Raw genomic sequence first — 25,320 nt, 5'->3', positions numbered from 1 at the left:
TCCGGGCAGCGCGTGGGAACGACGAGTCCACGTCTCCTCTGGGAAACAACAAGTCCACAGCCCCCTCAGGTCACACGGCAGGTCAGTATCCTGAGGGGCTTCAGCAGTGTACAGTACGGGCCCGTCCCTGCGGACGAGGAGCAGAAGCCCTAGACGTGCAGCTCCAGAGCCTGTCTGCTGTGGAAATGAGTCTTTTTTAAACCCTCCTGCTCCTGGGAAGAAGCACATAGGCCAGAGGTTTGCAGCTGTGCAATCGCAAAACATCTGGATATTACAGAAGGATATTGTAATTGGAAAGATAGTTTTCCGAATCCTTTTTCTGGTTTTCAGTATTCACTCCCTACAAAGCTTCCACTTTTTACTATCTGATCTTGCAATTATGACACTTCCAGTACATAAGTATTTTCACCCTCTTTGTTAAGGAAACTAAAAATCCGTTCAGGTGCAAACGAGTAGATTGAAAGATCCCAAATGAGTGATTCAGTCTCTGTGTAAACAAAGTCTAACCCCTGAGTAAAATGAGTCTCTAAATTCCTTCAGTTAGGAGTCAATCCCTTCAGTTTCCAACCTCTTCTGGGTCTCAAGGGAGCCGGATCCCAGCAAACGGGTGCAGGGCAGGGCACATCACAGGGCACCCAACTGGAAACCTCCATTTCAATTTTAAGCCACAACTCACAGTACTATGACGAACCAACCAAGAAGACCAACGAACTTTTGAAAAAGGTCAAGGACAAAGTGGTAGAAAAGCACAGATCAGGAAAAGGTTAATTACAGTATCTCCGAATACAGAAGAGTGGAAATGTCATACTACTGCAACTGTGAGCTTTCAGGGAGGGCTATGAGCTACCCAGGTCTCTGCTTAACCACTCCATTTCCAGAAGTTCCCTGTGCTTGAGATCATTACCGAAGCAGATCAAAACATTCTTAAAGTATACATGCACACATAGCTAATAACCGTTCCCTGACCTTAAACAAACCAGGCGTCCTTTTCTTGGACTGTGAGGATGTTTCGCTTGCCTTGGATCCACTATTTCTACTAACAGGAGCCCCCAGTTCAGAGGCTCCAGCCACAGTCTTGTCATTTCCTGGAAAAGCAAGCCTGGGAAATGTCCAGACCGACTATAAACAGCCTCGTTCAGCTCGATTCTTCGTTTACTTCCACTGATTGGACTTGGCTGACGGTTATGGGTGGAGAAAAAAAAGCCGAGTTGAAAAACAGGCGGAGATTTTATTTAGACTTGTACAGCACGTCAGAAACCTGAAACAATACAAAATAGTAAAAACAACCACCTCCCAACATTTCTACAAACTTTGATTTCTTATATGTATATAAAAACAGACTATCACACTGCATTGGAAACCTTCTCACAGTTCAGGGTGAGGGCCTATATAAGGAATTAGCTAGAGAAAACAGGTAGGACTCTCACTGGACAGCAATCTGAACCACTTCAGATTTCATCAGCTGTACAAACCACTGATGAAGCTGAGACTCAATTTCAAACATCCAAAACGTGAACTCCAAGCAGGGAAAATCTCGGGATAGCTGGCTCATGCATTACTTGAAATGGATCCAAGGGCTATGAATCAGGAGTCTTACTGGCTGCCCTAATCAGCTCCCATGATACTGAAGGCTGAAGTCACTGTCTGGTGCTGGAAAGGAGACAGAATACTGTCACACTGCCACCGTGAACAGACTAGAACTATAGGAAAATCATGAAAGCTTTAACATTGGTCTAACTACAAGCTGAAGGTTTATCCAATTTCTTTGAAAAGTGACTTAAGAATTACAGTCAGCCTGGAACTGACTCTTTCAATTCTTATTCAATACTGAAAACACATCTCAGCCGATGGGGGGCCGATGTTTTTCAGTGCTGATCATAACTGGTAAGGAATCTGAGAAATGCATTTTACTGACAAGATGTTCAGTATGTTTCTGCTAAACAAATTCAGAGAAATCTACAGAAAGCTGGGAAGCGTCAGGGCGCGAGCTGTGAGGAGGCGGGAGCGGTCACGTCAGCGGCCGCAGCCCACAGCAGAAAGTGAGGAGCTGCTGGCAGCCCCAGCACACCCTCGCAGGACGTCCCACGTGACAGCTGGCGGAGGTGAGCTCTCGGCCACGGGACGGGGCGCACGTGTGCTCCTCCGGCGCTCGGGGCAGAAAGGGTCCCGACGCCCCGAGCCGTTACATGGGATAGTTGAGCACCACATCCTGCTTGGCCAGCTCCAGCAACATGGGGTCGTCGAAGAACTTGCTGATGCTGACGTCCTCGCTCAGGCCCTGTGGAGAGAGGAGCAGCCGTCACCTCGAGGAGCCGCGCCACGCCTCCCGAACAATCAGACCCCTCCTCTGTGTAACCAGCACTCTACCCCCCGAGCAAACGGCCACAAACGAGCTCCACAAAATTCATTTCATTTCATTGCTAACATCTACAGACACACATACTGAGATCACAGTGGTCTGCAGGGGGGGGGCGGTCTCTCCTATCACTCACCTTGCGCCGGCGGGTCTTGATCATGAATTCGCGGGCCAGGTGAGGGGCAGGCTGGGGCTCCAGGGGCCTGATCACAATGCTTTTATCCAAGGGGTCACCGGGCACAATCTGAGACAGAGAAAAACACAGATTACTGGTAACAGAGCTGTGCACAGATGGCAGACAGCTCCATGCCCATTGTCAAAGTAACCTGTCCCTCAGAGGACATGAAAACATGTTCTTGGCAACAAGGTGAAAAATAACCTTTACAGCAGCACATGAACTTTATTTGCTCGTCAGTCAAACACTGATCTACAAGACCATGACATTTCTTTCACAGCCTACCAGCAGATTCAGATATTTTTTCTCACTTCTGTAGAGTGTTTCAGATTTTAAACCCCTCTTGTAAGATTTGCCCAGAAGCCATTTGTCCAGGGATCCACGTCTTCATAGTAAAGAGCAGCAGATTTTAAAGATGCCAAGCAAGAAAAGGGCATTTCGTGCCGCAAACATTTTGTAACAAGTAATTTTGTGTGAATTGGTTCTGTCGTAGCGATTTGGTAAAAAACAACAATACCTATCAGCGAATCATACCAGCCTTCCAAATCAGATGCTCATGATAATCATAAACAAAGATGAATTGCAGTTCTAGTCAGACATGTCAATGACAGAAGGCTGTGCAAGCCGAGTGGACAGTGGCCTGGGCTCAGCGGGCGAGAGCAGCCGTCTGACTGTCTTCTCACTCAAGCACAGGGAAAACAGCACCACTGTGCTCGGAGCTTTGCTTCCCGCCACTACAGGAAAGAGTGGGGAAACCTATTGCAAATCTTCAACCATTGTTACAAACGGCCCCAGCGCAACACGGGAGGGCAAAGGCGATGCTCGGAGGAACTGGAGCCGGCAGCACCCAGAAGTGGCCCCAGGCAGAGAAGCTTGCTCCAGGAGCAGGAAAACGCCGACACAGCGGAGATATTAATATACCCAGCAGGAGTCGCTTATCCAGCATCACATCAATTCAGTCCGCTCTGGACCCGAGGCATGATCCCACGGGTCAGCAGCCTGAGCACCTCACCCTCGAGCACACAGGCATGTCCCAACAGAGGGGAGAACGCAAACCCACCGTGCTCTCACACACCCACCAAGGGTGAGAGCCACACTCAAAACTGGGGATCCTCGCACCTTTGCCCAGCACCTCCTGGTCTAGAGATGCCTCTGTTTTTTATATTTAGAAGAGCCAGTCGCGTGCTCTTCAGGCTTCGGCTCGTGGTTATGATCCCTGTGACTGCACACGGGAGAAGGAGGAAGTGCAGGCACACCTCTCTGACCCTCCCACCTTCGAGCCTCTTGGCAGAGGCAGCACAGCCCCAGCCCGCAGGGTGAGTGCCAACTGGAGGAGAGGGGTGTACCTCACAGACAGCACTGCGGGCACCACAGGGCTGCCGATGCCCGAGAGAGCCCTGCTGTCTAATCCAAACACTTCTGCTGCGCCACCACTTGGAATCAGTCAGTTGGCCAGTGACACGGACCAGACTTGAACCCATGATCACAGAGCCTAACCTGCACTCAGGCTAGCGAGCACCTTTCCCAGGGGGAGGCCCAGAAGGCATGTTTAGAGTAAATGATAAATTTCATTGCAGGTCTGAATGAAGCAATTTGCCTTAATTACACTGACAGTGTAACAATGTCCACATTTGAACACATGCGGTAGTTTTTAGATGTCCAAATGGCTTTATGCCAGCAAACATACACGAAGGTCTAGCATTTCATCAAACATAAATCCGGGTGCAAACTGTTGTCACAATGTGCAGGCAGCTGAGCAGTGCTTCATTACAATTTGAGAAGCAGGTTCTCTGGTAGAGAATGAGGAGGCCTACCCGCGCCCCCCGGCCACACCACCCAGGTGTCCTACCTGCCAGTGGTGGAAGACAGACAGCGCGAAGGCCTGGCCCTGGGTGTGGGTGCGCAGGTCCGTCTCGAAGCCGAAGGAGTCGATGGCTGGGATGAAGGCCTTGATGGTGTAGAGGGGGGAGCCGGGGATCGGCGCGTCCTGGGTCACGTGACCTCTGCGCAGCCGCACACCGAGAAAGGAAACAGCGTCAGACACACGAGAACAAGACATCACCAAGCCTGCGCAGTCTCGCACGCCTGGCCAAAGAGAGTGCAGAGCAGGAGAAACACACAACGACATCTCAAAGTGTTGTACAATGGAGGTAACATCAACAGTACACAAGCAGAACATGTTAAAAATAAATATGAGCACTTCTGCATTAAATGTTAGGAAGCTTTTTAAAACAGACTGGGAGGACAGTACAGTCTTGGAGAAAGTATTTCACAGGCTAGGCCGATTTCTGTAGGCTGTATTTCTGTATAGCCCAGCATATTGCGGCATGTCATGGGAACACAGTAAAGCAGAATTTAAAGAGCTGTCGGAATGGAACATAACAGCTCAGCAAATCTTTACGATAGGAAGGAGCCTGATTGTTTAGTGTTTTGTAGGTCAGGAGAAGGACTTTGAAGACAATCCTATATGACACCAGAAGCTGATGCAGGAATCTTAAAGATATTCATGCCTAAACCTCAGCCTCATACACAGCTGACTCGAACACTCGTAATCACAGGGGCTCACAGTTTAAGCAGCTGAACACGCCGAAACCAGACAGAACTGACAGAAACGTCAGCAAGCGGTACAGTAGCCCCACATAGTTTCTCTGATTCCAGGACAGAACAGTGCAGGACTGTCCAGTCTTGGTACTGGAGGCCCAGCATCCATGGCAGGATGGGGACAGGACAGCCCTGAAATGAGCAGCACATGGGCAAAACTTCATAGGTGAAGGAAGAACACTTTTGTAATATTTATCATTCTCAAATGTTGAACTAGGGTAAGGAAGAACTTTATTTTGTTCCTGGGTAGCTAACCTAACCTTCAAGGCACCGATGACCAGGGTAAAGATATCCAAGAAGTGCATTTTTATATGTATTCTCAGGCTGCTGCCATGCCTGTTGATGAACAATAAGGACAGTGTGCCCCCCCTATGCACCAGCTGTAATAGAACATTGCTGTCAATATACGTGTTTTCTCAAGTGGAACACAATCAAGAATATAAGCCAGTGCTATACAGTACAGTACGGCCAGGTCATCTACAGTTTTGTGATGGGGCTCAAGTAAGTGCTGCTGTTACCCTGACAGGACTCTGTTATTTACACCATGAAATGCGATGTTGTGCTTCGGACTGAAGGGAGGTGATGGACAATGACGTTCATACAGAACAGCCCACAGCCCAGATAGCACAAGACCAAGGAGTGTGAATCAGCTTGTAGGTTGAAATGCACATTTAGATAAATCTAATCACAAGTGTCCCTTCCTTTTTCCAATCGCAGCAGAAATAGACACGTCGGTTCTCTGCCCAAACCAGAGGAAGGTTACTGAATGACCGGCGGGGAACGCGCTACATTAAATTAGCAACTAACTCCATAGTGGGAGAGGTGAAAACAGTTTCCTATTGCAAATGATTACCTCCTGCGGGCCAGGACGGTGTACACAGCGGACACACAGTCGGCTGGGGCCTGCACCTCCACAAAGTAGTAGGGCTCCATCAGTCGAGGGGTAGCCTGGGAGGAGAGAGAAGATGGAGCCGGCTGGATCAGATATCGGCAAATTATAATTACACAGCCCTGCTACAGTGAAACAACCAGCCTCAACAAGCAGAATAAAACATCAAGCACAAACCAGAGCAGCAGCAGCACCTTCAGATGTGCTAGACTGGTGCGGTACTTCCTGCATCAAACAGTCACCAAGAAGACTGGGGAACAAAACTCTGGCAGAAACCTGCACAATAACACCTTTTCTGCAGAGGTATACATTATCACACTGCAGATCAACGCCATTTTTAATTTCAATGTGCCCTGTTCAAGGTGCACAATATCAAATTGTGCATACAATGCAATGAATTTTCTTTAAAAATGTCTTGGCAATAGATCTTGAATAAAACCACGATCGACATTAATATCAACAGTGGTCCCCATCATTCTGTAAACCTGAAGTTTCCTAATTGAAGACCTCAACAATAAGGAGAGGGCATGCTGGGCAGCGCTGACAGAAGGCTGACGGAGACGAGGAGCGCTTGCTGGCTGTACCATGAGGAAGGCCGAGTACACCACCCGGCGCGCCGTGGGGATGATCTGCCCTCCTCCCCGGTGCAGCGGCTCCTGAGCGATCACCGCGTCCAGGATCTTGAACTTCACGTTGCGAATGGCTGAGGAAGACAACAACAGGAGGTGAAGGCCAGCAGATCTGAGGAATAACAAGGTTTTAGGGAGATCACTTGCTTTTTACTGAAGTCTTGATATTGGCTTGACAACTGAACCAACAACCGCAAAGAACTGTGTGCACTGTGACACCCGAGTCCATACAGGCTGCAAGGGGGAGTCTGTCCTGCATGCCTGGCACAACCACACTGTCTGTAGAGGAGACAAAGCAGCAGACAGACAGGGCAGCAGAGGGACCGTACTCACGCTCATCACACAACGGCCCCTCCCTGGTGCCCCACTGGAAGCCCTGGACGATGCTGTCCTTCACTGAGCCCAGCAAGGCCTTATCCACCTGCACAGAGACAAACACAGGCATGCACTCTTTTGCAGCAGCAGTAGAAAATGGAGAAAACCAAACGCTGTCAAAAGACGTTCGTGAATTCTATTCACATGCAATAAGACTCTTGGAAAAACATCATGACTGAGAGGTATTAATACCAAAGCAAGAAAGGGTATAAGTGCAGAACGCCTTTCAGACACCTGTTTACAAACTGATTTGAGAAGCTCTTCCTGCCACTTTAACAAAGTTCCATAAATCCCTTCCTCTGAGTTTTGAGTCCCTGTGATTGAGAACTAAGCACCAGTAGCAGGATTCTAGGGCCTTTCATGTGCAGACAACAGCGGAGTTCACTATTGTAGATCAATACAGGTTCTGAGCAATGACGCAGCTGTAATGCAGCCCTGTTGAGGTAAAGTATCCTCACCTCTGATGGGAGAGTATCATCTACCAGGATGTTAGGTCCTGTGGCATCAGGCCCAAATGCCCAGATGGAACGGGCAGCCAGCAGATCCCAGTCATACTTGGTCTGGAAGAACTCTCCAAGCTTCTTTCTGGAGAAAATACACCAGAACATGTCAGCAGGACAGACTTACTCTCCTGATCGCTCAGGTAAGCCTATCGCATGACCACATACGGTCACATGACTCATGATAGGTATGTTTTAATAGGTATTCATAATGGTGGTCGGCAATAGGCAGGCTCTTCAGACAGGTCTCAAGGAAAGAGCAGAACTGATGTTGACTTCCAGAAAATGTTATATAGACATTATAAAGTCAAAACAGCATGCTGGAGATTAGTTCTGTTCTACTCCTGCTAAAAGCAAAATACACTGTTATCATCTACTTGAATGAAATACCCAGCACACAACAGAGACAAGACAAACACTGCAGCATGGGGCAGCATGGCTTGGTTTATTGTTTGCTTTTGACAAATGTATGGCAAAAACTCATATGTGAGGCTTTGCAAAGGATTCCTATGTGTTCAGCGAGAGTGCTCACTGTTGAAACTGACGGACCTGAACACAAAGCAACAAAGATACCACATTTTTATTCCAGTTACCTGTTCCAGGAGATCTGTACAACTTCATTCTCAATGTCTTCTGCCAACCCCTTCTCCAGGGGTTCTGCAATCATTGTGATCTTGTTCCTAGGTGGTGGAAAATAAAACAATAAAACTGTTTTAAAACTTATTCTCTGCTCAACAGTCTTGTAGCAGAAGGCACAGTGTACATCTTTCACTCCCAGGTGATTTCTTCTCCCAAACTTTGAACTATTAAAAGAAACAGTTCTCATCTCAAGCTGCACAGTTTTTGTGGTTATTTATGTGGTTTCTGAAGTATTTTCTTAAACAGCTTCATCCTGCTGCTACAAAAACCATTTAGAATTTCTCCTTATGAGAGGTAGAGTTAGCAGGGTGTGAGCAGGACCCGGACGTGAAAGAACACAAAAACAAAATACTCAAGCAGTTAAAATCAACATTATTTTAAGAAACAGGCATTAGTCTAAAAGCAGTTAAAACCCCTATAATTACTTTAGCAGGTTATTGTACCAAAGAGCTTGTGGCTACAGTGGGTCTAAATGATGAGAGGAAGATGCTCACTTTTTGTTTGGCGTTTCAGCAAAACACTTCAGGGACGATGTCTCCACCACAGTCTCACAGAAGGTCACTACAGGGTCGGCCACCTGTTTGACAGGACAGTAATAAAACAGTGCACTCCCAGCCTCCATCACCTAATACAGGTCAGTCCTGCCCAGCTGCCCCACAGGCCCTCTTTTTTAACCCCAAAGCCACAGCGACTTCCACTCTGACTTCAGAGCAAGACATCTCACAGCCTGGCCAACCCACCCCACTGACTCCGCTTAAGGACAGAAACCCCACCTAGTCTCCACGCAAGCTCTCCGCCGACCCACTGCCCCCATCTGCCGACTACACCCACACACCGCTTCTTCAGACCAGTACCGCTCAGCCCAGCGTGTGCGCTTCCTCTGCCAGGACTGTAGGGGGCACTTGCCTTGATGTCAATCTCAGAGTACATCTTGCGCAGGTCATGCATCACGCAGTCCAGGTACAGCTCCCCCGTGCCCAGGATCACGTGCTCCCCGGACTCCTCCACCTGTGGGACGCCAAGAGGTCACACAGCCGCACGGACCCACAGGAGGCGCGGGACATTTCACTGCTCCTCCAGCTTTCACAACAGGCACTGAGCACAGCAGGATGCTGCGTCTGCAGGCACAGCCCCGACTACAAGAGCCAGACAGAACCTGCTGTCACCACTTATTCTTCACAATACTGGAAGCGCCAGCAGCTTAAGCTTCTGCCTTACTGGAGAACGGACTCCTGCTGGAAGACCCAGCTGCAGACGTGCTTTCCTGACACACCCAGCTGCCAGAAGCCAGTTACATTCTGACAGATGGAACGGCCACAGAGCCCTCCAGACCAGGCACCTCTGGTCCCAGTATTTCATTAAAAGGAACTGTTTGTGTCTGGGAGTGCAGCAGGAATGGAGCCTGCACGCTGCACGGAGGGCCAGAGCTCTGCAGAGCAGCGGGTACCTTGGTGGTGAGCGAGGGGTAGCTTTTGTTGACCTTCCTCAGGCCATCCAGCATTTTGGGCAGCTCAGAGGGATTGACGGGCTCCACGGCAATTTTAATCACAGAGGCGGTGTTGAACTTCAGCGGCCTGAAGATCTGAGCCTGAGGGAAGAGCGAGAGCAGATTAAAGAGGGACCTTCGACAGCCCCAGTGCAGGCCTCCATGGAGAAGTCTGATGTAGGCAAGAGCAGGGAATCACAGCTGCTAAAGGGCACCAAGTTAATTTAAGACAGGAGATGCTGAGATTGAAAAAATAATCTATGAATAAAATTTAGATGAACATCTGACGTAAAAAAAGAATGTGGCATGAATGTGGGTGAGCAATAAAAAAAAGGAAAAAATATTAGAATAAATTGTTAAAAGCAGAGCATTTTAAAGCACTTGCAAGAAGCTACATGGAAAACGTGTCGACAATATTAGTCACACAATATTAGGGTGAGAGAGAGTGTGGTGTGTGGAGGGTGAGAGAGGCGTCAGTGAAGTGGTCTCACATCCTCATTGCCGCGGGGCTCCGTGATGGTGGCAGTCTTGACGATGGGCTGGTCGCAGCCCTCGATCAGCAGCCAGTTCCCCGCTGGCACCCGATTGACCTCTATCTGGTACCTGGGCAGGGAGAGAGGGCACACAGCTGGAGGAGTCGACTTCTTTAAACACAACTGGATCCTGTAATCAATGAAGCCAGTTTTGCAGAACACTTGAAAGACATGCATGTTGGCGGCACAGTGGTGGGCACTGCTGCCTCACAGCTCCAGGGCTCTTGGATTCGACCCCAGAGCCATGTAAGGCAGGACGGGCTGGAGTCCCAGCTGTGCCTTTCAAGTAGCGGCTCTGGAGCATCACCTGGCCACAGAGATCCAGAGTCGCCCTACGGTGCAGATCTGAGAGTCCTCCTCGTCCTCCAGGGTGTAGTTCTCCCCCAGGACCTTCACCGGCTGCCCCGCGTGGATGGTACCGCTAAGCACCCTCCCAAAGGCGTGGAACTGGACCCCGTCCTCCGTGCTGTACATCTTCGTGGTGTGACACATGAGAGGGCCCTGCCGACACAGCACAGACACCCTGTAACACACTGCGTCCCAGAGCCCCTCACAGCACAGACACCCTGTCACACACAGTGTCCCAGCACCCCTCACAGCACAGACACCCTGTCACACACTGCGTCCCAGCGCCCCTCACAGCACAGACACCCTGTCACACACTGCGTCCCAGCGCCCCTCACAGCACAGACACCCTGTCACACACTGCGTCCCAGCGCCCCTCACAGCACAGACACCCTGTCACACACTGCGTCCCAGCGCCCCTCACAGCACAGACACCCTGTCACACACTGCGTCCCGGCGCCCCTCACAGCACAGACACCCTGTCACACACTGCGTCCCAGCGCCCCTCACAGCACAGACACCCTGTCACACACTGCGTCCCAGCGCCCCTCACAGCACAGACACCCTGTCACACACTGCGTCCCGGCGCCCCTCACAGCACAGACACCCTGTCACACACTGCGTCCCGGCGCCCCTCACAGCACAGACACCCTGTCACACACTGCGTCCCAGCGCCCCTCACAGCACAGACACCCTGTCACACACTGCGTCCCAGCGCCCCTCACAGCACAGACACCCTGTCACACACTGCGTCCCAGCGCCCCTCACAGCACAGACACCCTGTCACACACTGCGTCCCAGCGCCAGTCCAGACCCCTCACTGCACAGACATGATCACATGATCTGACACCCCTCAATTGCTTCATATTCACACTTTATAACTCTCTCAGGCGCCCAGTTTATTTCACCGCACTTACATCAGGGTCACACTCTGCCATAGCCTCCCCCAGGTCAGAGTCCAGGCCCCCAGTGTAGCTGTGCTCAATCTTGTTTTTGGCGCCACCCTGTGGTGAAGGGATGTGCTGCACACACATGTCCACAAAGCCTAGCACAGGAAGAGAAGAAGAAAAACTTATTTTCAGAGCACCAGCAGGGGACAGGGGGTCAGAGCACCAGCACCAGCAGGGGGGTTCGGTGCACCAGCACCAGCAGGGGGCGGGGGGTCAGAGCGCCGTACCTGTGAACTCCCCGAAGAAGCGGTTACAGACGAGGCGCAGCAGCGGCCGGATGTTGAGCTTCAGCTCCTCCTTGGTCAGGTGGATCCCCAGCTCGTCCAGCACCCGGGGCAGAGAGGTGTCCACGTCGCCCACCACCTGTCGCAGGAGCACCGTTACAGCAGACAGCCAGGACGCCTGTCCAGCTGACATGCTATCTTCAGCTTCAAGCTGCTCAATAATAGCATCAGCACCAGCAATTCTGAAGTCTGAATCCTGGAAGTATTATGGGCATCACCGCTTTTCACATGGACCAGGAGCAGACATGTGCATCACCGCCGAGGAAGACTAGAAGCACACCTGAAGGGCAACCCGCTGCAGAATGAGGTTTTCATTCTCACCCCCAAAAAAACACAAGACCTCCATCTTCAGGCAGGATCCGGTACTGCATGAGCGAAGCAGCACAACCCCCCGATCCCCAGCGGCGTGCTCTCACCTGAGACAGTATTTTATACAGTGGCTCCAGTACAAACTCCACAAAGCTGCGCTGAGAGTTGCTGCTGGGAGCTTTCTTGGTGAACCTCCTCCTGAAGAGCACGAAATACAGATCAGTGAAACGGAAGGCACATTGACTGTGAGCCTGAGAATGTTCCTCAGGGCCCCAAGCTCTCTCAACTGCTACCAATTTAATCGAGAAAGACACACAACTAAGCAAAAACAGTCAGGATTTCTGACTCATCAAAAACAAAAAAGGAGAAACAGCCAGTCATCATCTTTCCTTGTAAGGCTGAGGCTTACTCAAAGGCCAAGCAATGTTACTTCTAACTTGAAATACTGGGCAGCAATTTAAATACAAAAAGACTCATAGCTTTGTAGTAGTAATGTGGAGATTGGACTTCTAAGATCGCAGTTAGCATCCTCAGTTAATTGCAAACAGTCTCATTTCTCTGTGCATCCAAGGAGAACCCATTTGGCTGCAGTTTGCTCCGGGCCGTGCATTTCCCATCACCGCCTACAAACAGGATGTGAAGACCAGCTGTTCACACTCACGTTTTGGGATTGAAGTAAACGTCCCCCCAGAGCCTCTTGGCGAACTCTGTGTAGTTGATATCCCCTTGAAACAAAAAACAAGAAACAGATAAGCTCAGCAGCTGAGCAGCAGGACTGGGAGAAGCGCAATTCAACGTGGACAACAGTCACACATCCCTTCCATCTTTACAGGGCCCACAGCACGTTACAGCCTCAGGCCACTGGCAAAATAGTCTTATTATAAAACCATGGCATGAAGCCTCAGCTTTCACGTAAGTGCAGGAAAGCATATGAAACACGAGGATGTGAGAGCTGATGACCCTGTGGCCCAGAGATCTGGGGTCAATGGCCTGAGCTCCGCAGGCAGTGGGGGTGGAAAAGTGTGGCTCACCGTAGGTGTCGGAGTAGATCTTGGCGAAAGAGCCCAGCGTGAAGCAGATGCTGTACTGTGAGCTGGCAAAACACACGTTGCCCAGCAGTGGGGACACCATTAGGTTCTCATCAGTGGTGTACATGCTGAGACAGGGGAGAAAACATTTGAATCTTTTTTTTAAAAAAAACAAGCTTTTATGTGTTAGCAAAAAACAGATTACTTTAAAAATCAGACTGAATTTGGTAGAATTGCATTTTTAACTCCTATTGCTCCAACAATGGAGTTAAGCCTAGGTGCATTGTTTACCAGGTAGTAACTAAAAATCAGGATTTAAAAAAAAAGTATTTTCTTTCCTCCACCCCATTTTACAAGCCACCTAGCCCTAGGAGAGTACAGCTGCGTCAGCGCGGCTGACTGCACCCAGGCTGGGGGGGGAGAGGGAAACAGGAGAGCCGCAGGCTGCCCTCCGGGAGCCGGGATCAGTGGCCGCACCTCAGCAGGCCGTTGACCTCGTCCACGATGTGCCTCAGCTTGTAGTAGGCGTCGGTGGGCGGCAGCTTGAGCTCCACTATGAGCCGGTCGATCTTGTTGATGCAGACGGTGACGGCCAGGCGCTCCTGCACCGCGTGCTTGATCAGCCGCTCCGTGTTCAGCATCACCTGCAAAGCGAGCACGCAGAGTCGGGCTGAAAGGGCCGTCTCAGCCGGGATTCCAACAGCAGCAGAGAGAACATGGATAAGATCTAACGCAATGCGCACAAATAACCTTTAACTGCTGTTTTTTTCTTATTACTTTCATGTCGGCACATCCTGCATGGAAATATAGTAACAGAAACTATCCAAGGCAGATGACTCACTCCTTCTGCAGCATCAATAAAGAGCACGATGCCATCGGAGATGCGGATTCCTGAGGTCACTTCGTCAGAGAAGTTCACATGGCCTGGAACAGGGAGAGATCACATATTCAAGACATCAGAAACACAGTCGCAGGGCTTGTCTCAAACAAACTGAGTGGCTGAATTCTTAAGATGACATTCTGGGAATCTTGAAGAACTGTCTGGACTGGATTCATGAATCGACTAGCAAATGTACAAGATGGGCCGATGAACTCCTAGACTGCTTTAGATTCGTTCTAATTAACGTGATCTATTACATTTTTATTCAATAATTATATTTAGCACGGGATTTACAAATTGGAGAACAAAGGTGAAATCCACATGCTAAACAGCTTTAGATGAATAAATATTCATAAGGATAGCAATTGTAAATGCCAAATAATAAATGCTTTGAAAATAATTAATCAAATCAACAAGATATCTGTAGTCCTAAAACCTAATGTTTTAAAATGGAATATACCATGCCTGTGTTCTTCAGACTTGTAGTTAGCATGAGCAGTTTCAAGGTGCAGAAGACAAGTAGAGCTACACGGCTCAACATTAGATGACTACTCACACCAATACTATTGTATAGATAGATAAACGTATCTGTGGTCACAGGCAGTTTCACCCCATGCCTGAGCCCAATCTCTCCCATCTGGTGCCCAGATGTACCTGGAGTGTCCATGATGTTGAACAGGTAGGACTTGCCCCTGGAGTCCGGCAGCACCATTGTGACCGGAGTGCTCTTGATGCCCACTCCTCTCTACAGAAACAAACCCGCACACAGGATCAACATTCCAGTTTATGAAGCCTGAAAACTGAACAGCACCTAACACTACATAAGTACAATATTGATTAACTTGACTAAGTGTTCAATAGAGCTCAAAATCTGGTGGTACTGGTAGGAAATGTTTAACCCTCCTGCACAGGTATAAAACCACTCACGATTTAGGAAAACTAGGAAAATCGTAGTATCTACACACTACCCAGAACTCTGCATGAAGTATGATTTTCCATTCCTAAATGGAAAGAATGGAATTCATACAGGTTTTCTCCTTACCTCCTGTTCTGTGAAGAGGATGTCAGTGTACCGAAGCTGCAACACAGAAAATAATAATTATTCCTGTTAAAACAGGTGAAAATGGTGACGACTCCGTGTACAATCACCTCCTACATTAAGGATGCCGTTAAGGACTTGGCAATAAGGGTGTATAAAATAAACACAGGTGATGAGACATACTGCAATTTTCCAACATTTATCTATTTTCTAATCTATCCAATACAGGGTCATGGGGGAGCTGGAGCCTCATCGTGAGAAGCAATAGCCGCAAGACGGGGTACAGTCTGCACAGGACGCCAGGATCGTCACTGGCAGAGAGACACACTCACACCAGGCCAGTTTCCCCAGAAGCCAATTAACATGTCAGCATGTCGACTGTGGGAGGAAACCCACACAAACACAGGGAAAACATGCAAACTCCACACAGAAAGCACCCCTGGAACTGAACCCAAGGCCCCAGTGCTGCAAGGCAGCAATGCTAAAAAATTAAAATATTAATGAGAAACAGTAAATGAAAGCGAATCTCTATAAGCCTCCCCCTTGTGTCTGAATACTCACGTCCATGTCATCGCGCTTGCGGATCTCGGGGTGCGTCTGCTCGATGAGACAGTCCACGAAGCAGGTCTGGGGACACAGACAGCAGGCCGTCACACACCAGCACTGGCCAGCCCTGCCAGGGCACACTCACTCCCCGCACGGGGCCAGGAAACGTGCCCGAGCCTTGTGCTGCATAACCAACGAACTACTGTGGACCTCGGCCAAATCTCAAACCAGGACCTGATTATACTACTGCAAAGGTGAAAAACAAACTTGAAGTGCTGCATATAGAAGCACGTATCCTTTCTCCAGAGGGACTCTAGTCTGCATCAGTGAGCAACATGCTGAAGAGTTACAGGCAAACTGCATTCCCCTGAGGACCTTGTCCGTCAGGGGGGAAACTGCCAACCAACAATCCTGCATTAGACTTACTTTGCCATGATGCAGGTGTCCGCAAAGTGTGACATTTCGGATCAGCTCTGGACTGTCCATCAGATCGGCTAGAAACCTGCAGAAAGGAAGATGAGGCTACTTAAAGGAACTGAAATGTTTAGCCTTCAACGGAGCTACAAGGGGAATTCAGACAGAGTGACTTAAAACTCTCACAAGCAATGACAATGTCAACCCAGAGGACTACTTTAGAAGTGAAACGAGGATTCAGGAACAAGTGAAAAATATGACACTTCGTTACACGAAGTGTGGTGGGAGTCTGGAATCAGCTGCCAGACTGTTGGAGCAGAGGCTAGAGTTCCTCAGGGCAATAAGCATTCATGTTCAATCGACTGCCATTACACAAGACCAGAGCCTGTTGACCTGAATGAAACTGGTGTAATCTGAGACTCACTCCATGTCATATACGGTGGAGGGCAGTTCCTGCTCCATCAGCGTGAACTTCTTTGTCCTGACAGGTTTAATGATGGGCTCTAGGGGGAAGGAGAGAAGAGGAAATTCACAGTTCAAGTAACTTGTTCATCAATGCTTTCCTACACACGCACAAAGTACATCATCTTTATTACTCCATTTCCAGAATTGTTCAAAAAAGAAACTGCATAATTAAATGACAGACATTCTCATTTATGAGTGCTTAACAATAATAAAAAATGTTCAGAGGCAGAAAATCAAAACAGGAGACTAAATTACTAGACATAAAAGTGCTTTACATTAGCCAAATTAATCTAAGGTTATAACATACATCTCTGAATCTCAGACAGGTCATTCAAGTCACAAAATTACGTTAACCTGGACCCCTCTGTGCACAAATTCACAGGTGCTCTTTCTCCCATTTCTGTAAGAGCTACATTCCAACTCACAGCAAAACCAGATGTAATTCACCTCACACTGCTCTTTCAAGCTGTAGTGCAGAAAAAGGAAATAAAAAACAATGTTGCCGTCTTAAAGCAGGGACTGAAATTATTTTGGTATGTCTGAAAACCTTACAACCTACAAGCGAAATCAGAAATGGTCGAATTTTGGATTCTTTAATAATATGAAGCGATTTCAACAGACGGCGATGGAAACCTGTCAGAAGGGAACGCTTGCTGAGCGAGAGAGGCCCCTGCGAACACAGAGCAGCAGCACCCCAGCCGGCCCTGACCTGTGAGCGGCTGTGTGTCCTCCTCCTGGACGATGGTCTCCACCTCGGGGCCGTACACCTCCTCCGCCGTCGGGTAGTACTTCTTGTCCTCGTGCAGCACCACCTCCATCCCGGGGGTCTCCTCGTCGGGGTCAGCCGGCTCCTCGTCGTCGTCCTCGTCGGCCTGAGCGGGCAGACGGACAAGCTGAGCGCAGCGGAGAACCCACGCCGCCGGACATCAGGAAAAAACACAGGGGCGTGCCACGCACTGTGGCTCTGCTCAACCGCCCACACCCCTCCATCTCCTCCGGGCACAGAGCAGAGCAGAGCAGCAGCTAGCCTGTTACCTCCTCCGCATCTCGCTCGTCCCTGTCCAAGTCATCGTCATCGTCGGAGTCCAGCTCCGGGCCGATGTAGTTCCCAAACTCGTCATACAGGTCGGTCTCCATGCTGGAACAATCTGTGGGAGGAAAAAATCAATCAAAAGCCCTAAGTGGGCTCAGAAACACACTGCCCTGGTTCTACTTCATAGCCAAATTCACATGTGGAAAAGTCAAAGAAAAAAGCACAAAAAACAAACAAAGTCCATTTCTCTGCATTATATCTGCACTTGGAATATAGTTGTTTGCTTAATTCACAATATCATCGCATCAAATCTGATTTATAGCAATAATTACTATTCTTAATCCCAGAACTCTGAACTATTTTCAATGAAACCCCAACCTGCATGGGGTGTTTGAAATCACCCATAAAATTCACAAATGGAACCACTCTCTAAACTGCGGCAATTAAAGCGATGATTTTTTACTCGTTTATTTTTTCGCCAGTTTCCTACGGATTTGGGGTGTCTCAGAACACCAGGACCGTCTGCAGTTGCTGTAAAGGTCTGGCCGGTGTATTATGATTCTGCTTTCTCTGGAATTTCAGTCACGTCTAACCAAACTGCGTCCCACAACGGTATGAAAGGTACGACAGAATGGGTCATTCCTGCTTTTCAGCTCCAGGTTTACTGAACTGCTGCAAATAAAGCTACAAGTATAAACAACCTTCATCCTAAACACGGACATTCCACCTTATTTATTTTCTATTACCAGAGCATTTCTTGTCTGACTTCACACCAGAACTCCAGCTTGACTGTAGGGATAGTCAACTATTATCCTTTTATTTTTGCACTTTAACATATAGACCAAGAAAAAAAGTTAAATGTGCAAAAGAATTGAGCCCCCAGTTGAATGTCTGTAAAGCTGATCTTAAACAGGTTTGGTACTGGACAACGTGACTAATTTGGGAACCAATTTTAAAAATCTGATGCTAATCAGGAACTATTACAGTAACTCCATTTGCCTGGACGACGTGTGCATCATTAACAAACTTTAGATGACAATGCGTTTATTATATGTTCATTCAAATGTCTGAAAACTATCAATCGATAATGATTTGCCGCTTTCCCTCAACATTTGTGTTAAACGCGAGACGTTGACTTGGTCTTACTACAGAATTATTTAAAATAACTGTAAACTCACCTTCGTATACACGTTGTTTAAGACAGTACTGCCTTTATTTTCGCCAATGTTTCTTCAATCCGGTGCGAATTGCTCTCAATGCGTTTCACTTGCGCCCTCACCCGCTGCGACAAGCAGAGAGGAAGGACCCTGCGCGGAGTAAATGACGTAAGAAGATAATGGCGGCCACTGTACTGCCTGTTCAAAAATACTTTTATACACGTTTACTGTTATTTAATTTGTCGATTTTTTCATATCCATGAAATTAAAAACATAAAATAATTCTACGTGGAACTTTATATGCCAGAATTCATCCAGTAATAAATACTGTAATTAGATAAAATAGGTGAACCTGTCAAGCAAAATATTAACGGGCAGAAAAAGATTGTAGTATTGCAAAAGAGTATTAACTTATTAACATCTTATTATTGTAACACTACAGGGTTCACGTAGGCACCCTCACCACTGCTGCCTCAGGTCGGTCCCCCACCATCAGGGACTCAAACCCGGGCCTCCGGCATCACTCAACAGGGACCCAGCCTGGTGAGCTAAAGAGAGATCTCCCCTCAGCCCAGCGGCTGCGGTCCCTGCTATCCACAGGGAAGGGCGGTGACGTCACCACTCTGGTAAGCCAACTCTCGCAAGCAATGGAAGCCGTATGCGTTACATTATATGAACTATATATGTTGGAGTTTATGAGCTTGTTAACAAAAGAAATACTTTGTTTGGTTGCAGGTTGTTCATGTTCTTTTGGATTTGGTCTACTCAGCCCCTTTAAGGATTAAATAGCGGCTCCCTGATTACTACTGAGAACACGATTAAATGGTCTAAGTAGCAGTTACATCATCACAAAGAAAAAGAGAAAATGCTTAACACCGTTTTCATGTTACTAATGCAAACTTCTAGGGCTTGAGTTGGAACAGTGTGAATAAAATTAGAAAGAACAGAAGAGTTATTTTACAGAATTAAGAATTCGAAGAGGCGACGGTGCAGTGGTGAGCATTACTCCCACTCTGCACTGCAGCCCTGGGTTTAAATTCCTGGGGAGCGATCTGCGTGGTGTTTGTACATTCACCCTTGGTCTGCGTGGGTGAAGAGGCCCGTCTGTGCTCTCCTGCAGTGCATTCATGTCCTCTGGATAACTGACTGGTGGCATCAGCACAGAGTGGTGTAAAAACCATGAGAAGTTAAGGGGTGGGCTGTCCAGCAGGCTGCCATGTTGGTCTGTGTCCAGAGGAGCTCTTGCCCAGGCAAGACGGGAGGAGGAGGAGATACCTCCATGATGACTTCTGTAGCTCACCACTGCGTGTGTTGGTGGTATAGTGGTGAGCAAAGGTTCGATGCCTGGCCACCGCATCGCCAAACTTTTTCAAATGCAATTGAGAGCTGTTGAAAACTGTCATGAACCTAGGAATGCAGCTAGCTCACCACTGCAGGGTCATCCTTCACTGACGACACAATATTCCAGCACCACAACACACATCCTCATGCTGCTCGTGGGACAACAGCATTCTCATTACACGAAGGCAGCTGCAACCCACTGAATTTCCTCGGAATAAACAGTGAAACCCAAACCAGAGGACACATGTGGGAACTATGTGGAATTTTATACCAAGAACAAGAGGCAAAGGATTGTGGGAGTATGAAACTGGCTTCTTTCAAGAAGGACTGATAAATATTTATATTCCTAAACAACAGGGAGTTTCAAAAACCTCATAATTGTTTAATCAGACCCATGAACAAAAGTTAGCCCAGTGAACTATTTCAGAGTAATTCTTCAGAATAAACAGTGAAACTTAAACTGGATGATTCAAGTGCAAATCACATGAAAAACTGGAAAAGGAGGCATTTATTTACATAAAGGGGCCATGTTGTTGAAGTAAATGCCCTGTTTTTTTAAGACATTCCTGAATGAGATCCTTGAATCAATTAGCTACTCACTATCAAATGGGACAGACAAGCATGTGCTTTTTACGGGCTCTGTGAGAGGATAGAGGCAGAATCCCACAGCAACCTAGCAAAAGAGGTTAAAGGGGTCATTAAAGAGGACATCCTAAATGGAGTTTCCTTTCTTGTTTAAGGACAGAGCTGGTTCATGAGAGTTGTGCTGCTGGAATTTGTTTTGGAAAGTCACAGATAGAGACATATGCTGAGAGAGAACACTGTAAGACATGTTCCTTGGGATTTATTATAACTGGGTGTTTTTTTTATGTGTCCTTTGTCGGGACTTATTTTTCTTTTTCTTTCTTTTAAAGTTAGACAGTGATACCTTATAGCAATACCACATAGATGATACCTCTGTAATATTCCAGTATCAGAATAAAAACTGCAATTATGTGGTCTACATACAGTAGTTTATTCAAACCTTTATTGAACTGTAGCTCTTCTCTGAATCCAAAAACTTGTGTGCTGACGAGGGTCTGAGCACCTTTAAATTGTCACTGTTGGGAGAAGTATTCCTCCTCTGGCTTAGTGGTGGACCAGCGACAGGATTTTGAAGAGGGGTTAGGAGTCGTGGAGCAGGAACTGAGACCCTGCAGTTTGGTGTCACCATGGCTGACAGGAGTGGAGCATGGTGGGGAGTAGAGAGATGTTTGGGGAACTAAGTGTTGTGAGTGCAGACAGGCTTGTGGGGCCCTGCGGCACTACAAAGGCAGATAGGCTACAATTTTAACGTTTTTCGTATTTTCATGGTTTGTGGGTGTGGCGTTTCACCGGGCATCCCTTGCCTAATGACACTTCTACTCATAGCATTAGAAAGGTTTGTGAATGAGTCCCAAGGCGAATAACAACTTGTTTTGCGGCCATATATTTCATGTGAATTGTCTATATGCTGTGAAGAGCTATCCGTGTGAGTTTTCCTGGACAAACTCTGGCTGCCGTCCATCTGAGTCTGGAACAGAGAGCCCTGTGGGGCTGAGTGACGGAAACTGAAACCCTCCCAAACAACAGCTTCAGTCTTAATGAGGAAACTAGAATTAAAATGAAAAAAATCACCAGAGCAATAACATAAGATAGGGGTAAACGCTCAATTTGGGGTGATGTCATTAGGTGAGTCCCTCATGGATATGAACTGGGACCACTGCTTTTTCTAATTGATATCAATGACTTGGATTCTGATCTCATTAGCAGGCTTAATTTGTTGGCCAGGAGTATATCTGGTTGCTTGTATCTGAACTGATTCCAGAGCAGCAGTGTGAACAAATGTCTGCAAAATATTTTAAACAAGGTCTTTCTAGTGCATTGTTTAATTTTACTCTAACACCCTTTATTTACATTCCCCACTTTTATCTACATATCCTAACATTTTGTTCCCATTTTTTATTCCATATTGCTTGGAAGATAAAATGACACGTCAACAAAAACAACTAAATGTACTGTAAATGTGCTTTGTCAGCTGTTTGCCCAGTCCTGAATTGATCAAAATCTTTTTGAATTTGAATAAACCGAGTCGTTTTAGCAGACGTGGCTAGAGGTTCTTGGCCATGAAGGACATTTCTAAATTTAAAAATGATTAAGAGATTTTAAAAAAGTTTTTGTTTGTAAGGTCTGCCATTCCGGCTGTGAAATCATCTCTCTCATTTCCTGAAGCACAAGATACATTTCAAAATTTCTCAATCCAGTTCATAAGTGCTCCAAATAAATGACACCAATCATTTTTGAAAACTGCTTGGGGGAAGGGGAGTCACTTTATTTTTTTTGTTTACACTTCAATTCTCTCTGTATTCAAATCTTTGAACTTCCAAAGAAAATAAGAAGCAAAGGCTTTTCCTGGGAGCAAGAATTTACGGAAACACTCTGTTCAACCTCTGTTGCAAACTGTGTGGCAACACTAAGCTGACTTCCTGTATGGGAACCTGCTGCCTGGTAACAGTGACTGTGCAAGGAGGATGTTATTTTACAAATTAGCAATTACCACAGCCATGGATTGGAACTGCAGGTGACAGAGAGTTAAGACCACATCTGAGAACACTGCAGTGGGCGGGACGGAGAGTGGTCAGGATCGCCACTGGCGGAGACTCTCCAATGACAGCAGTCAAGGGTAACTCTCTGCAACATGAGTCTGAAGTACAAGGACACATTTCCTAACACAGCGATTCCCAATCCTGATTCTGGGGGAGCCCTCTGTCTTCCGTTTTCTGGTGCGCTTTCCACCAGTTCTCAGAAATGTTGTTGGGGTTTGTAATTGTATCAGCCCTGCGGCACTTTCTGTGGCAGAACTCCCCTCATCTGTTTTTTTCAGCTGAAATGAATGACCTTTCCTTCAGCTGAAGGAAAACGTGAAACGTGCGCTGTAGGATTGTCATTCCCACCCTTGTCTGCTCATCACCAGACACTCCCCTATTAAATTGTTCCAGTCAGATATAAGGGAGCAAGTCTTAGCAAGCTGAGAAGAGACATAACTTTTTGCATAATTCTGCACAAAATTTGCATATGCTGACAGAAATAATGTACTTTAACTAGGGTATTTATGAGGCCAAGGACAGAATGATAATGAAACTGTAAACAAGCAGTTAGCACTGGTAATTAAGGGCCCAGCTGGAAAGGAAATTAGCAAGTACAGGACTGAGAACCACTGCCCTAATATACACGTTTATTTAAACCTTTATTGAACTGTAGCTAAAAGTTGTTTTAGCACGAAAGCCTGTGTGCATCATCATTAACTGTCAATACAGATTAAACAAAAACGAAAGATCTGTGCAAGTTTCACCATTTTCATTATGAACAGGAGGGAATGAAAACACCAGGACACTGTGACACTCCTGGAGTTGTGCTGATTGTACAGGATATTGAAAAGGACATTTATTTTAAATTTTACTGATTTTTAAATGAATAACTTTCCTAATCTATTCACTCCAGCAATCAATAGCTTGTGATCCTTCCTTTGGTTTTAAAATCCCGAGACCTTCAGGCTTCATAGACACTTCAGGGTCTCGTGATGGGTGTTCCACCACTCCTCCACGCTGAATCTCTCCAGCTCTGATTTTCTCTCTTTAGCTCCTTCTTGTTCTATCACAACCTTAGTAACCAATCAGGAATATAGATCTCTTTAACTATTTGAATTTGATACAGTATTTGTCTTTGTCATTGTCCTTTTGTAAAGCGCATCTGCAGCTGACCTCCAGTTTCCTCACAGGAGATGCTGATTTTTGGCTGAAATACACTGAATCCATCTGTTCCTCAGTTCAGACCAAGACACAAGGACCAGAGGATGTAAAACAACTCTAAAGCAGAACAGATTTGTTTAGCAGAAGGGACAGCATTTATTTTCAACATGAGCGTCTTTTTTCACTGCTGGTGAAAGTGCCTGAACACTATTTGTTCTCCTTGTTGCTTCAATCGGTCCCATTGGACTGGAGATCCAATTAGTTGCTCTTTGGCAAGTTTATGTTTTTTCTCTTTGTGCTGTCATGGAACACTCCACACACACCACATTCACCAGGTCAACTTGAATGGTGGTTTTGAGGCTGTCCGAATTCTCTGATGAAGCTCAGTTGCTGTCCCTGTGTGATTCAGCCTCTTCCTGACCACACCATCCTTACTTCCTCTTCCAGAGCACATTCATTCTGCACCCTTGTCCCTCATTGTGGTAGAACAATCTACCCGCAGAGATCAGGGCTCCTGAGTCCCTGTGCACCTGTGACTCTTCTCTCAGGTCTCAATAGCCTTCAGGAGAAAAGCTTCAATACTGGGACATCCACCTGTCTATCTACCCATCCGTTTTCAAACCACTTTATCCAGTACAGGGTCGCAGGGGAGCCAGGGCCTATCCCAGCAAGCAACAGGCGCAAGGCGGGTTACACCCTGGGCTGGACGCCAGTCCTTCACAGGACACACACAGACACCCAACACTCACACCACAGCCATTTCTGGAGGAGGAAACCCACACGAACATGGGGAGAACATACAAAAGCCCATACAGGAATTGAACCCAGCACCCAAGTGCTGTGAGGCAGCAATACTGAAAACAATGCTAAATACTGTGCAGCCCAGCCCAACATAACAAAGGTCTCGAAGGATGGAAGCCATTCACCCATCTAGCCCATAGTTAGTAGCTCATAGATCCCAGGATCTCATCCAGCTGTTTTTTGGAAGTAGCCAGAGGCTGGGCAGCTTGTTCCACACACCACCACCCTTTATGTAAAGAAGTGACTCCTGTTCTAGATTTAAAATGAATTTTCACATAGTTTCCAACTGTGCCCTCTGCTTCCTGTCAAGGCCTCTGGGTTGGCTGGACTTTGAATACTGGTATCAGGTCTCCTGGTTGTAGTCTCTGTTTAAGAATGAAGAGATTCTGTCCTTTCAGCTTGTCAGTATAGGACTGTCCCTTAAGACGTCGCCTTGGGTCAGGGCTTTTAATCTGGGGGACCTGTTCAACTGGTCCCTCACTCTGTCTGTCTTTGATTTTGTTTGACCTACTGGGGGATTCCAACTTTCTGATTGTTTTCCTATGATGTTCAGACATAGTTTGGCAATTTGGAGCTCTTACTAGCTTTATTCCATGGTTAAAGCAGAGTGCAGTCATGGTGAAAGTGTGGCAGAATTGTTGGAAAATGCCGCACAGATTCACTGTAGTAAACTAAGTAAAAGACACTGACCTCAGTGCTGACAGTAGTGATGTCTTATTATTATTATAACCTTTTCCCTATATCACTCATAACCAGTGTGAGAAGGCAGGAGGTACAG

The 25,320-nt window shown here is 47.2% G+C and overlaps 1 protein-coding gene across 1 annotated transcript; it reads right to left on the bottom strand.

Annotated features, from left to right (window-relative positions):
* Positions 1-1,208: 1,208 nt before the first annotated feature.
* eftud2 (elongation factor Tu GTP binding domain containing 2) lies at positions 1,209-18,784 on the bottom strand. Its single transcript, XM_088623246.1, has 28 exons — positions 18,655-18,784; positions 17,479-17,591; positions 17,153-17,315; positions 16,403-16,481; positions 15,991-16,066; positions 15,580-15,645; positions 15,022-15,057; positions 14,634-14,724; positions 13,941-14,023; positions 13,577-13,743; positions 13,103-13,227; positions 12,733-12,796; positions 12,179-12,269; positions 11,706-11,841; positions 11,446-11,573; positions 10,491-10,684; positions 10,142-10,253; positions 9,612-9,752; positions 9,071-9,172; positions 8,659-8,741; positions 8,119-8,205; positions 7,484-7,610; positions 6,984-7,071; positions 6,606-6,724; positions 5,986-6,080; positions 4,381-4,534; positions 2,493-2,600; positions 1,209-2,278 (listed from the first exon to the last, which is right to left on the bottom strand). Exons 2-28 carry the CDS (start codon positions 17,578-17,580, stop codon positions 2,183-2,185), a joined length of 2,913 nt encoding a protein of 970 aa, XP_088479372.1. The 5' UTR covers positions 17,581-17,591; positions 18,655-18,784; the 3' UTR covers positions 1,209-2,182.
* Positions 18,785-25,320: the final 6,536 nt, after the last annotated feature.

Source organism: Lepisosteus platostomus, chromosome 28 (assembly GCF_059453375.1).
Source record: "Lepisosteus platostomus isolate fLepPlt1 chromosome 28, fLepPlt1.hap1, whole genome shotgun sequence".
Classification (NCBI taxonomy): domain Eukaryota; kingdom Metazoa; phylum Chordata; class Actinopteri; order Semionotiformes; family Lepisosteidae; genus Lepisosteus; species Lepisosteus platostomus.
Note: the sequence above shows the minus strand (reverse complement) of the source record. Positions and strands in the feature narration are given on the sequence as shown.

What these genes read in the sequence shown, in the direction of transcription:
- eftud2 (XM_088623246.1), bottom strand. Translation starts at nt 17,580, where the DNA reads ATGGAGACCGACCTGTATGACGAGTTTGGGAACTACATCGGCCCGGAG. An exon ending in GACACCTGCATCATGGCAAA is followed by an intron (nt 15,646 to 15,990) that starts GTAAGTCTAATG and finishes CTGTGTCCCCAG; the next exon opens with ACCTGCTTCGTGGACTGTCT. An exon ending in TCAAGACCCGCCGGCGCAAG is followed by an intron (nt 2,279 to 2,492) that starts GTGAGTGATAGG and finishes CTCTCTCCACAG; the next exon opens with GGCCTGAGCGAGGACGTCAG.